The sequence below is a fragment of the Peromyscus californicus genome, unplaced genomic scaffold, assembly GCF_007827085.1.
Source record: "Peromyscus californicus insignis strain IS unplaced genomic scaffold, ASM782708v3 Scaffold_4__1_contigs__length_199733344, whole genome shotgun sequence".
NCBI lineage: Eukaryota > Metazoa > Chordata > Mammalia > Rodentia > Cricetidae > Peromyscus > Peromyscus californicus.
The window spans coordinates 161,976,968-161,991,929 of NW_026294562.1; the positions used below are offsets into that span (position 1 = coordinate 161,976,968).

At 50.8% G+C, this 14,962-nt stretch overlaps 1 protein-coding gene across 3 annotated transcripts in view; it reads left to right on the forward strand.

Moving 5' to 3' along the window:
• The window catches only part of Sipa1l3 (signal induced proliferation associated 1 like 3), a 216,134-nt gene that overhangs the window by 188,953 nt on the left and 12,219 nt on the right, over positions 1 to 14,962 (forward strand). For 2 of the 3 annotated variants that reach the window (XM_052713633.1, XM_052713632.1), the window contains 3 exons: positions 1,920 to 2,141; positions 13,499 to 13,664; positions 14,303 to 14,549. In XM_052713633.1, coding sequence (XP_052569593.1) covers positions 1,920 to 2,141; positions 13,499 to 13,664; positions 14,303 to 14,549 — 635 coding nt within the window. The remainder of the gene's footprint in view (positions 1 to 1,919; positions 2,142 to 13,498; positions 13,665 to 14,302; positions 14,550 to 14,962) is intronic. The other variant, XM_052713634.1, reaches the window with a different exon arrangement.

A 14,962-nucleotide genomic window follows, 5' to 3' on the forward strand; every position in this document is an offset into this window, starting at 1 on the left:
GCAAAGGGCAGCTCTTCATCCACAGGCCTCACATCTGCACAAATACCACGTTGAAGCAAAGGTCTACCGTGATGGCTTCTGCCACCGAGGTATCAGATGGCCACTTCCTTTTTGCTTGGAACCGTCTGTATGTGGTTTAGTTTTGCTTTCTGCCTCCGTACATCCCCATCATCACCACCTGTAGAATTAATAGCTCCTGCTCACTGTGCCAGAGCATTTTCTTCTAACGTGTCCAATCCAGTTCATTGAAATGCTTTTTTTTTTTTTTTTTTTTTTTTTTTTTTTAAGACAGGGTTTCTCTGTGTGACAGTCCTGACTGTCCTGGAATTTGCTCTGTAGACCAGGCTGGCCTCAAAATCACAGAGATCCACCTGCCTCTGCCTCCCAAGGGCTGGGGTTAAAGGTGTGTGCCACCACCTCTTGGGAAATTGGGGTGAGAAGATTGCTGTGAGTTCCAGGCCAGCCTGGGAGGTAGTGTGAGACCTTGTCTCCCAACAAATCACAACAAAGAAGAAAGCCTTACCTGCTGGCACCGTTGGCTGCCCAAAGTCCAGTTGCGATTGATAGCAGGGGGGTCAAATCGAAGGGGCTAGGGAGCCGGCTCAGTGGTGAAGGCTCTTGCTATGTAAGCCTGGCAACCCGAGTTCAATTCCCAAACCCATGTAAACAGTGGACAGAGAACCAACTCCACCAAGTCATCCTCCTGCCTCCACATGTCCGCCCCCCTGGTGCACACAATAATAATAAATAGATCTTGAAGGTAAAAATTAGAAGTCAGTCATGGTGGCACGCACCTTTAATCCCAGAGATTGGGAGGCAGGTCTCCAAGTCCAGGCCAGCCTGGTCTGCATAGTAAGATCTTATCTCAAGCAAGAAAAATTTTTCTTTTTGTTTTAGAATATAGAGTTGTGGTTTTAGGTCAGTTAGACAGAGTGATACTTTGATGCTCGGGTGTTTTTTAAATGCTTGAGTGAAGCTGGAGAGCTGACTTGGTGATTAAGAGCACAGGACTCCATTTCAGTTCCCAACACCCAAGTCAGTCAGCTCACAGTTGCCTATAACTCCAGCTTTACGGAATCCAGTACCCTCTTCTGGCCTCCTCAGGCACCAGAACTCATGTGGGCATACACACTCTGACACATACTAATAAATAAAAAGTATATATATTGGAGTCTGGTCACTATGAACTGAATGCTCTGAAATTGCGATCCAAAGTAAACCTTATTTATATATACCATATATGTATATGATCTATATATGGTGTATACATATATGTGGTATGTATATACATACATACGTACATACATGTGTGTCCCCAAGACAAGGTTTCTCTGTGTAACAGTCCTGGCTGTCCTGGAACTTGCCCTGTAGACCAGGCTGACCTCAAACTCCCAGAGATCCACCTGATTCTGCCTCCCAAGTGCTGGGATTAAAGGTGTGTGTCACCACCGCCCAGAGTGCATGTGTGTTTATGTGGCGTGCATGCGTGTGCATGTACATGTAGAGGTGAAAGGTTAACTTGACACCAGCCTTTCTTAATCACTCTGCAGTGTATAAATAGAGACCTGGTCTCTCACTTGAACCCAGAGTTCACTGGTTCCAGCCTACTGGGGTACCCTGCCTCTGCTGTCTGCTAGGATTACAGGCAGGCTGCCACACCCACCCACCCATGTGGGTGCTGGGGATCCAGACTCCACTCCTCACTCTTGTGCAGCAAGTGCTTTGCCAAAGAGCCATGCCCCAGCCTCTTCTCCCTTTCAAGCAGCCTCTCGTGTCGACCTAGCTGGTCTTGAACTTTATGTAGCCACAGCTGACCTGAGTGCCAGGATTAAAGTGTGCACCACTGTACCTAACTGTCGCTGGAATCTGCTTCAGCAGCGTGTGTGTGAGTGACTCATTTCTTTGTTTTTCTCTTGCAGTGACATGGGCTCCAGGGCTGGCTACCCCGCTCAGGTTTACAAAACAGCCAGTGCAGAGACTCCCCGGCCCTCCCAGCTCACTCAGTGCAGCCCCTTCCAGCTCTCCACGTCCGTCCCCAAGTCCTTCTTCTCCAAGCAGCCTGCGCACAACAAGCATCCAGCCGGATGGAAGAGAACAGACGAGCCCCCACCACGGCCACTCCCCTTTGTCGACACTAAGAAGTAAGTGCCACTGAGAGACCGTGGGGGCGTCTCTGGGACAGGAAGAGGGTGATTCACTGTATTCCACACCCTGGGTTTACAGTTGTGAACAGGACAGGTGACAAAGCCCCTGTTCTTAGGGAACTGACATTCAGTTGGGACGACAGTAAATACGGCAAATAAGAAACTGTAGCTGAGTGTGGCAGCATGCTGATGCTGCTGTAACCTCGGCACTCCTGTTCCTGCTCCCATCCCTGGTTAGGAATGCTGGGAGTGTAGCTAGATGCCACCATATCCGCTTCCACGGAGGCTCATGTACCTTGCATGGCTAGTACTTCATACCCCACTGAGTCAGCTCCTCGGCTGTGGTTTGCTTGCTTGCTCGCTTTTTTTTTTTTTTAGATTTATTTCTTTGTTATATATACAGTGTTCTGCCTGCATGTATGTCTGCAGGTCAGAAGAGGGCACCAGATCTCATTACAGATGGTTGTGAGCCACCATGTGGGTGCTGGGAATTGAAATCAGGACCTCCGGAAGAGCAGCCAGTGCTCTTAACCTCTGAGCCATCTCTCCAGCCCGCTTGCTTGCTTTTTAATTTACTCATTTATTTGTAGATGAGTTTGTGTGTGTGTTTCACATACATGAAAGCCAGAAAAACAAATCAGGCATTCTTCTCTGTTGTTTTCTGCCTATTGCTTTGAGGCAGGGTCTCTCCCTGAACCTTAATCTCTCATTTTCTCTGTTAAACTAGAACCCAGCAAGATCCTGTGATCCTCTTCAGAGCTGGGGTTGCAGGAGTGGGTAGAATGCATGGCTTGTTACCTGGGTGCCAGGATCTGAACTTTACGACCGTACAGCAAGCACTTTTTGATTGCGGAGAGCCATCTCTCCGGCTCCGTATAGAGTGAAGAGAGGGGAAGTGGGCTGTGCAGTTAGAAAGGGCTTTGAGGGCAGGTGGCAGTGTTGTACACCTTTAATCCCAGCATTCAAGAAGCAGAGGCAAAGATCTCTTAAGTTTGAGACTAGCCTGGTCTACAGAGGGAGTTCCAGAACAGCCAAGGCAACACAGAGAAACCCTGTTTTGAAAAATTAGGAGGAAGGAAGGAAGGGAGGGAGGGAGGGAGAAAGAGAAAGAAAGAAAGGAAAGGAAGGAAGGAAGGAAGAAAAGAAGAGAAGAGAAAAGAAAAGAAAAGAAAAAAGAAAAGAAAAGAAAGAAGGAAGGAGAAGGCTTTGGTACTGAGGCATACTAGCTCAGCAGATCACTTGCCTAGAATCCCCCAGTGAGGGGCTGGGGAGTGGCTCAGTGGTAGAGCCCCTGCCTAGAATCCCCCAGTAAGGGGCTGGGGAGTGGCTCAGTGGTAGAGCCCCTGCCTAGAATCCCCCAGTGAGGGGCTGGGGGCGTGGCTCAGTGGTAGAGCACCTGCCTAGAATCCCCCAGTGAGGGGCTGGGGTGTGGCTCAGTGGTAGAGCCCCTGCCTAGAATTCCCCAGTGAAGGAGAACTGGAAATGTGGCTCAATAATAGTATTACCTAGTATCCATAAGTTACTGTTAATCCCCTGCACTACAAAAAACAACAACAACAAAAACTTTCAAAGAGCTTTTAGGTTTTAATTAAAGAATCCGATAACCAGTGTTTATTTTGTACTTACCAGATGCTAGGCTCAGTTCTGAGTTATTTTTCATATGTAAAGATTATTACAAAAAAAAAAGGAGAGAAAGAAAAAAACTGGGCAGTAGTTAAGCGCTCCTTTAATTCCAGCACTCAAGAGGCAGAGGCAGGCAGATCTCTATGAGTTTGAGGCCAGCCTGGTCTACAGAGTGAGTTCCAGGACAGCCAAAGCTAGACAGAAAATCCCTGTCTTGAGAAACAAGCAAAAGATTATTGATGAGCTTTATTTATTCATGTACTGAAGAGAGGTGCACATGTACAAGTCAGAAGATACCTTTCAGGAGGCAGTTCTCTCCTCTCTCTGTGTGGATCCCAGGGATCAAACTTGGCTCCTCCAGTTTGGCAGCAAGCCCCTTTCCCCATTGGGCCATCTTGCTGGCCTCTTCTAAGTGCATTCATTTACTGAAGGTTCACAACGTCTCCCTGAGGACATGATATTCTCCCCACTTAATAGATGAGGCAACTGAGGCTCAGGATTTGATGCTAGTGGGAGATAGCCCTTGTATCAGAATCCACATAGCCAAGGCCAAAGCTCTTATCCTCTTGGATAAGGAACTAATGCCCTCCTCCATCTGTTCTTACCAACATCTTCTTTCCTGACCTGGATGGAGCTGTTTAAATCTGTGGGTGACATAGAGCTTGGAGGGAAAGAGGCACCAGGAGACAGAAGAGGGTCCCTGGAGGTATCAGCAGGCTCTGAAAATCCAGTTCACACATCTCACTGACAGCTAGAGGGGACTCTGAAAATTAGAATCTGGCATTCTCCCCTTCTTACAATATCCAGCCACCCCTCTCCAGGGTTAATGTTGGAGGTTCAGGGTCACCGGGCATGTTCAGGGTCACTGGGCATGTTCTGTATCAAGCGCTTACGTACCACGTTCCTTGAACAGACTCCTGCCCAGATCCTGCCTGACCTGTCCCTCACCTCTATCCTTCATGCTGCTCCAACTGCACTGACCTTTTGCTGGGCCTCAAATTTAATACATGTTGACCCCACCCCAAGGCCTTTGCACTGCCTCTTTCCCTGGCCTGGAACATTCTCATTCCAGATAGTCTAAGGCTAACACCACCTCCAGATAGCTCTTTGCAGGCTGGATAGCCAAGTCTCTTCACTCTGTTCTACTTTACATTTTTTCCCACTGGAAGATAGGTGCCACTGTCTTGGTCATGGTACACAGGACAGTTCTGGAGGAGGCGGCAAGGTCTCCCACGAGAGGTCTCACAGTTCTGGAGGGGGCGGCAGGGTCTCCCACTGGATGTCTCACAGTTCTGGAGGAGGCGAGTGACAATGTCTCCCACTGGATGTCTCACAGTTCTGGAGGGGCGGCAGGGTCTCCCACTGGATGTCTCACAGTTCTGGAGGGGCGGCAGGGTCTCCCACTAGTAGCCATGAGGGAGAGATGGTCTGTTCTGGTGCCTTCTCCAGCATCATGTACTTTGCTGGCTTACTCTGGCCTTCCCTGGCAGGAGGAGCTGCTTTACTTCCCAGTACTCACTTCATCTTCATAGGGCCTCTCCCTCCATGGCCACCGTTCCCCAATGTTCTCAGATTCACATCCATCCTGTTGGCTTCATTTCAACTTGATTACCTCGCCAAAGGCCCTGTTTCTAGGTGAGGTCACATTCACATTTTTTTTCACCCAGTACCTTGTACATGCTAGGCAAGCACTCTACCCATGATCTGGATCACACACCTTCTCCCCCCCATGCTGGCAGTAGAACCCAGGGCCTTGTAAACACTAGACAAATGTCCTGTTCTCTGGGCATGCTACATGCTTAGCCCTTGATTTTATTATTTTTTTTTAAGATTTATTTATTTATTAGGTATACAGTGTTCTGTCTGCATGTGTCCCTGCACACCACAAGAGGGCACCAGATCTCATTACAGATTGTTGTGAGCCACCATGTGGGTGCTGGGAATTGAACTCAAGACCTCTGGAAGAGCAGTCAGTGCTCTTAACCTCTGAGCCATCTCTCCAGCCCAGCCCTTGGTTTTATGAAACAGAAACTTGTCCTGTCTGTCTTCCAAGTGCTAGGGGTATAGATGTGCTCCACCAAGTTTGGCTACAGATATATTTGTTAAAATAACAAATATAAAAGACTGACTAAATGCTTTATTTTTTTGAGGTTTACTTATTTTTATTTTATGAGTATGGATGTTTGCCTGTATTATAGTATATGTACCATATGCATGCCTGGTGCCCATGGAGACTAGAAGAAGGCGCTGGATCCCCTAAACTGGAATTACAGGCAGTTCTGAACCACCATGTGGGTGCTGGGTCCTCTAAAAGAGCAGCAAGTGTTCTTAACCACTGAACCATCTGTCCAGGCCTGACTCGATGCTTTTATCTGTACCCTCCCATTTTATAAAGTTGCTGGGGGGGGGGGGGTATTTTATTTTCCAGAGCTCAAACCCAGGGCCTCGTCCCTCCTAGGTAAGATCTTCTGTGCTGAGCTGCAGCTCAGCCATGGAGCTTTTAACTCAGACTTTCCCTGAGCATCACTAGATCATGACCTCGTCATGTCCAGAGACTCTTGACTCGTCCAACCCAGTTTTTCAGAAAACACTGTTTTTGACTCCTTGAGGCTAGACACAGTTGTCACAGAACTACGATGCTGTTGCGAGGGGCCAGGCTCGGTGGTAGGAATCTTGCCTTGCCTGCACAAGGGTTCCAAGCCTAGCATGACAATAAAAAACAAAAATCTCACCAGGTGTGGTGGCACACAGCTCCCAGAGGCAGAAGAATCAGTGTCCCTCAGCCTGGACTGCTTGATCACAGCACTGGTCACCCTGCCATGCCAGCCTTGAGTTTCCCTCCACAAGGCCACCAGAATCCTTTTTACCATGTCTACTCAATGTCTCTGCCTCCCTTGTCATCCACCCTGGTCATTGGTGTCCAGCAGTCCCATCGGGCCTTGTCTGAAGCTGGCTGTCCCACCGGTGGAGTCCCACAAGGACACTGTGCACCAGCACAGGGAACACAGGCTGTGAGCCAGGCTTTGCTGCGTGGCCCTAGACCCTCCTGGCAACCCCATAAGAGGGGCCTTGTTCTTACACCATTTCCCAAAGGCGCCATTAATACCTCACCTGACATCCCCAACTAGACAAGGCACAGCAAAGCCAGGACCCAAACCAATGGCATCTCATCTCCCAGACTCCGGCAGGCGGACCCGAATATGGGATGGTGTCCTCCTCCTCTGAGAGAAACTTCTTAGAGGAAGCGGACTGCCCTGTGTTCAGGCCCACCCTGTTGATGAAAGATGGTGTCAGCTAGGGGAGACAGGCCATGTGCTGCAGAGGACAGAGCACCTGCCGCAATGGGGGCGTCCTCGCTGGCTCTGGCCCACAGCTCCCTCAGAGCTGGTCAGGCAAGCCTCATTTTGTTCACTTCGTCAATGAACTCTCAAGTGAGTGGTTTCCCTTCACTCAGCCGCCAGAGGGATGAGGGGATGGGGGTCCACCATTGACTGCTCACCTCAGGACCCATCTCTTTAAACGGTGTGGTGGTAATTTCTACCCGATGGAGGCTGTGAGGACCTTTGGGGTCATCCCAAGTCTACAGTAGAGAACTAGCTGATGAAGGGTATGCCAGGCTGGGGTGGCCACGCTGTGCCAAAGACAGAACATGCAGCCTTCCCTGCCTCATAGCCTCTGCCTTCTGGTGCCTCCACCTCAAAAGCTGACCTAGCTGAAAGGCTGGGACTCCCTCACAGCGAGGTGGCTCTATGGCCAGAGACACCATGCAAGGTTACTGTAGCCATGTTTGAGCCTCTCCTCCAGAGTGCAGCTGCCCACTTACCGCTTCCCTCAGCACCGTGTTATAGAGACATGTAATTTTTTCAGGGCCACCAACCCTGTCTGAGGGACTGGGAATGCAGCACAGGAGGCCCCTAGAACAGCTCCTACTGACACCACAGGGTGCAACACATGAGTGGTAGTCAGGAAGACAAGGCCCCAGTCCCAGCTGAGGACCCAGGCATGAACATCTGCATCCACGAAGAGGGATGACCGTGGAGGGAACCAGAGAAAATCATGGCATCAGGGAGTGGCCCGGGACCTGGGGGGGTGAGCGAGTGCTCGGGAGGTGCCAGTCTACCACAGATGCTACCTACAGCTGTAGTTGCGAATGTCGTCCATGGGTCAGATGACTTCAGTTCACATACAAGCTCCACAACACTGTTTTAACCTCCAGGGAGGTGCCGATGATGACCTGAGGCATGCACACTGTTACACATACAGCGCCAGCCACGGCCCAGGGCCCTCGTGCTGAACTCTGCTTGTCTCGTGAGCAAGTCACTGTGTGGTTTAGAGCAGCTGGCAGTCATGCCTTCCACAAGTGTCTTCAGTTTACTGAGCCTCAGTTTCCCCAGCTATGAGATTGAGGACAGTAATGCCTCTGCCACTGAAGTAGTATGAGGGTTTAGTGGGCTTTGGGTGCTGGATTCCAGTGGTTAACCATGGTTTCCAGGCTCCCTTCTTCCTCGGACTCAGCAACCCCTAACTCTAGCTCAGTGCCACCCAGAAAAGAGCCATAGGAGCCTCTCCTTGGGCACCAGTTCCGCACAAACAGTAAGAACTGTCCATACCGTTTCTCATTGACTACCGCCAGCCATGTTGGCAGAACCCTCAGCCCTGCCAGGCTGACAGCCATACTAATTAGCTTAATTAACCTGGTCCCATGGGAGCCACCCCATTTGGAGGCCAGAGCATCAAATTGGCTGGGATGGCTCACAGCCACACCTGACTCACTGCTTGCCTGCACTTGTGCCCTGTCCGTCACAGAAGAACTGCCTCTGCTAGAGTACTGTGTGCACAGCTTCCTCTTTCTTCTGTTTTTTAGTTTTTTAAATTATTATATGTGTATGGGTGTTTTGCTGGCATGTATGTTTGCACCACATGTGTGTAGTGCCTGTAGAGGCCAGAAAGGATGTCAGATCCCCTGGAACTGTAGTTACAGATGTTTTTAGGCCTCCGTGTAGGTTCTGGGAATCTAACTAGAATCCTCTGGAAGAGCAGCCAGAGCCCGTAACCACTGGCCGTCTCTACAACTCCAGAGCATCCTCTGTGGTTGTTTTTTTTTTCTGATGGAATTAAACCACAACATGGCAAAATCTGAGTTTAGATAGTGTGGACCAATCAGAGTTATGTCTAGGAGTGCTAGACAGATCTGCAAGCATGATGCTTTCTTTCAGATATGTTTTGAAAGGTGAGATACAGAAGGTAGAAAATTAAATACTACAGAATGCTTAAGGTTTTGGTTTGGGTTTCATTGTTGTTGGGGTTTTTGTTCGTTTTACTTGAGGGGGTTGTTGTTAGATTTATTTGGAGGTGGTAGTGGTTTGTGTGTGTGTGTGTGTGTGTGTGTGTGTGTGTGTTTGCACATCTACATACCCATGCTCACATGCATGCTCTAGTGCAAACACATGTGGCCATGTGGCAGGCCTGTGGAGGTCAGAGGACAACTTTCAGGAGTGGGTTCTTGCCTTCCACTGTGGACTCCAGGAATGGGACTCCCGACTGTCAGTTCTTCATAGCAAGCACTTTACCCACTGAGGCAGGATCTCACACAGCCCAAGTTGTCTGGAACTTGGTGCATTGCTGAAGATGACCTTGAACATCTGGTCCCACTCCTTTGGCCTTCTCAGTGCTGGGGTTGCAGATGTGCGTTGCCACGCCCAGCATTATAGAAGGTATAACAATGCAAAGAAGCTCTCTTCGCTCACAGTCCCTGAATCCCCTCCACAAAAGCAGCCACTGTTTGATTTCTTCTGTATCCTTCCAGACATGTGCTGAATGTGACCTCATGCTCCACACCCTCCCTTTTTTGAAATGTATGTGTATGGGGGTTTTGCCTGCATTTCCATATGTGCACCATGCGCATGCCTGGTGCCTGCAGGGTTCGGAAGAATAGTTACAGGTGGTTGTAAGTCACTGTGTGGGTGCTGGGAACCAAACCTGGGTCCTCTGAAAGGGCAGCAAGTGCCCCTCACTGCTGAGCCATCTCTGCAGTAACCCCCTCATTTTTTTCCTTTGAGTCTTTTATTGCTGTTGTTTGAAATTACCACTGTATAGGGAAGCCTTGACCTCTCAGTCCCCCACCTCAGCCTCCCGAATGCTTGTTACGGGAGTGTGCGGCACACGCGGAGTTTCCTGAACGCTTGGTACGGGAGTGTACAGCACATGTGGTTCCTCCCTCCCTCTTGTCTCTGTCAACACAGTTACTAGCTGTACTTGTGTTTCTGCTTTTTCCCTTCATGTCTTCTGGCAATGGCTTCATAGCAGGGCATAGAAAATGGCCTTGTACTTAAGAGCCATGGAGTGGCTTTTCCATGGGATAGCTTAGAGCCACCAATCCTAACCTAAGATCATTAGATTTGGACAACTGCAGAGACCAGAGAGCTAGACAAAGAAGGTACAATACAAGGTATTGAAACCAGTCTTTTTTAGGATAGAGATTAATGGTAGCAGTCAGCCTAGAATCCCCCTGTGAGGGGCTGGGGGCATGGCTCAGTGGTTTATCATGGCCCTAGGTTCCATCCTCAGCGTCACCTAAAAAAATTTGTTTTGTTTTTTAATTCATATTAGGCAAGGATTTTGCCACTGAGCTACACCTCGAGCCTTGCTGCATAGATTCTGCATGTTGGTGTTAGCTCCAGACAGGACCTATACACACTCTTCACATCATGTGTTCCTGCAGGCCTTTTCCCTGATATAGAACTGCCAGGATGGAGAAAGTGCCCATTTAATTGTATTCCATGGGTCTTTTTACACTCCCTCAAGAGGAGAAAGCTGGACAGTGCTTTCTCCATGGAAGCTATTCTGATGCAGACCTGCTTCTCACTAGGGCAGAGGACCCTGCATTGAGGATTCTGGGAAAAGCCAAAACTCAAAGGTGTGGGAGGGAAGCCTTCCAGCTACCTCAGAACATTTGTGTAGGGTACTTCATCTGTCCTTCCTCCTCTTCCTCCTCTCCTCCCAGCTGTAAGTTTTTAAGTTGTCCCTGTAAGGACGGAGACAGAGCCCTAGACTTCCAGATCTGGTTTGGGGAGGAATATGGCCTGACAAGGAAGCCCCACCACCCTTTCCACCCACCCTTTTAAAGCTGCAAGGGCAGCTGCTGAGGAACAGAGAGAAAATGCAGCCTTCAAAGCCTCCCGCAGCCCAACACATCTTACTTCCTTTTTTGGCTCAGAGTCTTTCTTTCTCCAGTAACAAATGGTACATGCCGGATGCTAGCCTGCTCTAAGCTGCTTGTGATGATTGTTGTTGTAATACATGGTTATAGTGAGTAAAGCCTCCTCCATGCCTGTAACCCTAACACTCAGGAGGGTAATGTGTTTCAGGCCAACGTGGGCCACATAGCAAGACCCTATCTCAAGAAAGCGAAGCAGAACAAAGGAAAAGGGGGGCAGGGGACTGAGGTATAGTTCAGTTCAGAGTGCTTGCCTGGCATACGTGAAGCCCTGGGTTTGATCCCATCATCACAAAGAAATTAATTAATTTAAAACAGGGCTGGGGAGATAGCTTAGTGGCTAAGAGCGCTGGCTTCTTTTCCAGGGGATCCAACACCTTCTTCAGGCCTCTGTAGGTACCAGGTGCACAAGCACAGTGCACAGACATACATGCAGACAGAACACCTGTATATGTAAAACTTAAACAAAAATTAAAAATTAAACATAAGTTAGACATGGTGTAAATTTAATCCCAGTTCACTGGAGACAGAGGAAGCTGGGGCACCGCAAGTTCAAGACCAGTGTGGCTGCACTGCAGGTTCCAGGACATCCAGGGCTACGTAGAAGGACCTTGTCTCCAAAAACAAGCTTCTGCTCACACCAGTGCCTTCCTTGGTTTTTACTTGCTGGTTTGGTTCTTTTTATTTTATTGATGTGTATATGTGTTTGTTGTGGGATGTGCGTGCATGCTAAGTGCACGTGTGTGCAGGCCAGAAGAGGACATTGAATCCCCTGGAGCTGGAGTGCCAAGTGATTGTGAACCACCCACCTTAGGATTTGGGAAGCAAACTTTTGTCCCCAGGAAGAACAGCAAGCACTCTTAACTGTTGAACCATCTCTCTCCATCCCCTCACCTGGTTTGGTTTGTGTTTTAAGACAAGATCTTATTTAGCCCAGGCTGCCCCAGATTCGGTACATAGTTAAAGATTTCTCTGAACTCCTGATTCTCCACCTCCCAAGTGTCGGGATTACTGATGTGTGCCACCACACCTGGCATTAGGTAGTACTGGAGATGGAACTTGGGGCTTAGTGTGTGCTGAACAAACACACCCAGCCCCTGCTGGGTAGCTTTGGAGCCCCAGTACAAAGTGGTGTCTCGCAAGGCCTTTGCTCCTGACATTGTTTCTCCCTAGGAGCGGCAGACTCAAGTCAGAGCCCAGGTGTCCCCGCTATGTCAGTTCTAGACTAGAAGCCAGGCCGCGAACAGAGACAAGAGAAGGTCTACAAGTCATATTGTCCCACAGGCCTCTGGGTAGCAGGCCAGGAGCTATGGGGGAACGGGCTGGTCTGAAGGGAGCTGGGAGCCACAGGAGCTCCATCTCAAACATCTGCTTCTGTCGGGCCAGCCAGGTGCTTGGCCACAGATCCTAGAGCAGCAGATCTCTGGGGTGTTTTCCAGCTATGGAACACTGCCTCAGTCACTTTTCTAGTGCTGTGAAGACACCATGACCAAGGCAACTTATAAAAGAGTTGATTCGGGGCTTACGGTTTCAGGGGGCTGAGTCCATGGCGGGGAGCGTGACAGCAGGTAGGCAGGCCGGTGCGGGAGCGGGGTACCGAGAGCTCACATCTTGAGACACAACCACTAGGCAGAAAGACACTGGCAATGGTGGGACTCTTTTGAGAGCCCCCCCCCCCCTCCAGTGGCACACCTCCTGGTCCTTTCCAGGTCGTTCATCAGCTAGGGACCAAGTGTGCAAGCCTCTGAGCGTAGCTGTGGGTCAGCATGGGAAAGAGGAGGAGTGGCCCCTGCTTCCCATCTGCCCTCTGGAGTGGGAGGCCGAGCTTAGGATGGTGGCCGTTGGGTCTCAGAACCCTGTGGTGTAGGGGATGTGACATGACAGAAAACCCCACCTAACCTACCTGAGTTCCTGAAGCAGGGGTGAGGGCTTTCTGGGATACCCCCATCACTCTTGTGAGGGATGTGCTCACCTCTCACATGCCTACCCTCGTGAGCCCTGCCACCCCCCCCCCCATTCTCCTGACATATGCATCAGGACCTAACACTGGCCCGCTGGTGGCTCAACCCCTAGGGCTCCCGGAAGCAACCATAAATCTGTACTGTGCTCACAAGTCTCATGCAGTCTGTCCCTGTCTCCTCCCAGGCCTCACCTCTTCTCAGTCTCAACGTGCTCCCTCTTCCACCCGGAATGTTCTTCTGTGCGGATTCCTCCCTTGATGGTCCCTCCACCCAACCTTATTTGCTTCAAAACATGTTTCTGTCTCACACGTAGGGTCTACCTTGTTCACCTGCCTAGAATCGGCCCCTCCTGCAGGTGGCTCTGAGGTCCTTGCCTGCTGTACCACAGCCCTTGGAATAGGCTCGTTCAGGCAGGTTCCCAGCACAGGTGATGAGTGCAGAGCCAGGTAACATAGAGGAGGCACAGTCACTGGATGGTGGTGGCTAGTCTTCTCCAGTCCAGACGGCCCTGGGAAGCAGCTGAAGGCCCTCTGACTCCAGTGTTCTCGTTCCAGGCAGGTGGACACCAGCGCTAAGAATGTCTTTGGTCAGCCTCGGCTGAGGGCATCCCTGCGAGACCTCCGGTCCCCACGGAAGAACTACAAGTCAACCATAGAGGATGATCTGAAGAAGCTCATCATCATGGACAACCTGGGGCCAGAGCAGGATCGGGACACAGGGGTGCGTGGCTGCTGGCCTCGGGATGGTTTGGGAGGGGGGCAGTGCTCTGTCATGTTCCCAGCCTTTGGTGTCTGCTGGCCTGGGGTGTGCAAGTAAGCATCTCTTGTTACTCATGGACAGAACCAGGACTTAAGCCACTGGAAAAGGCCCCGGAGACCCTGGGTCTCACATCTTTCTCCCAGAGCCCAAGAGGGAAATGGTCCTACCAGCTGTTGAGAGCACAGGAACCATGTGCAGGGTGGGCTCCCATTGCCAGGCAGGCAGTCTATGGTCACCAAGACAGCCCTTCACGGAGCACTGTGGCACACACCTGTGACCGCAGTCCTCAGGAGACTGAGGCAGGGGAATCACATATTCCAGGCCAGCCTGGACTACATGACTAGCTGAGACCCATATCGGAAAAGAAAAGACATGTACAATTCAGTGGTAAAGTGCCAATATAAGGCTACGGTTGGAGGCTAGGATCAGAAACCATGGGCCATAGTCAGGGCTAGGGAACCCTGGGGGGATCATCTAGTGTTGTGACCGGTAAGGGTACAGAAGTGGATGCTGGGTGAGTAAGAACTTGCCAAGAAGCCCCCCAGGACAGGAACCACAAGCCCGGCATGCCAATCCCTTGTCCCACCCTGTCTTGGCAGCAGTCCCCGCAGAAGAGCCTGCAGCGGACACTGTCGGATGAGAGCCTGTGCAGCGGGCGCCGGGAGCCCAGCTTTGCCAGCCCGGCCAGCCTGGAGCCTGGCCTGCCCAGCGATGTGCTCTTCACCAGCACCTGCGCCTTCCCCTCCAGCACACTGCCCGCCCGCCGCCAGCACCAGCACCCCCACCCACCCAGCGGGGCACCCAGTACCATTCCAGCCACTGGCAATGGCTTCCCAGAGAAGAAATGTGAGCCTGGGCATTCTGGGGCTGCAGGTCCCTCAGGGCTGGGAAGTGGGGTGCACCACAGGTGGGAGGTACCTGGTGGTCCTATATGGCCAGTCATGTGAGGGGAAGGGTGCACAGGTGCTCCAGGGGACCTCAAGGAGCAAATATTGCTGGCCAAACACTAGGTCACCTGAGACCAGAGGAAATCAGCTTCCCCAAGGACAGGGGCTTACATCCTCTGCTCCCCAGCCTCCCTCTACCCCACCAGCTTCCCTGTACCCCACCAGCCCCCCTCTACCCCACTAGCTTCCCTTTCCCCCACCAGCTCCCCTCTACCCCACCAGCCTCCCTGTACCCCACCAGCCTCCCTGCTCCCACTTAAACATCCCATTTTTTGAACATTTACTTAATGACCCTACTTCCCCAAATATGCC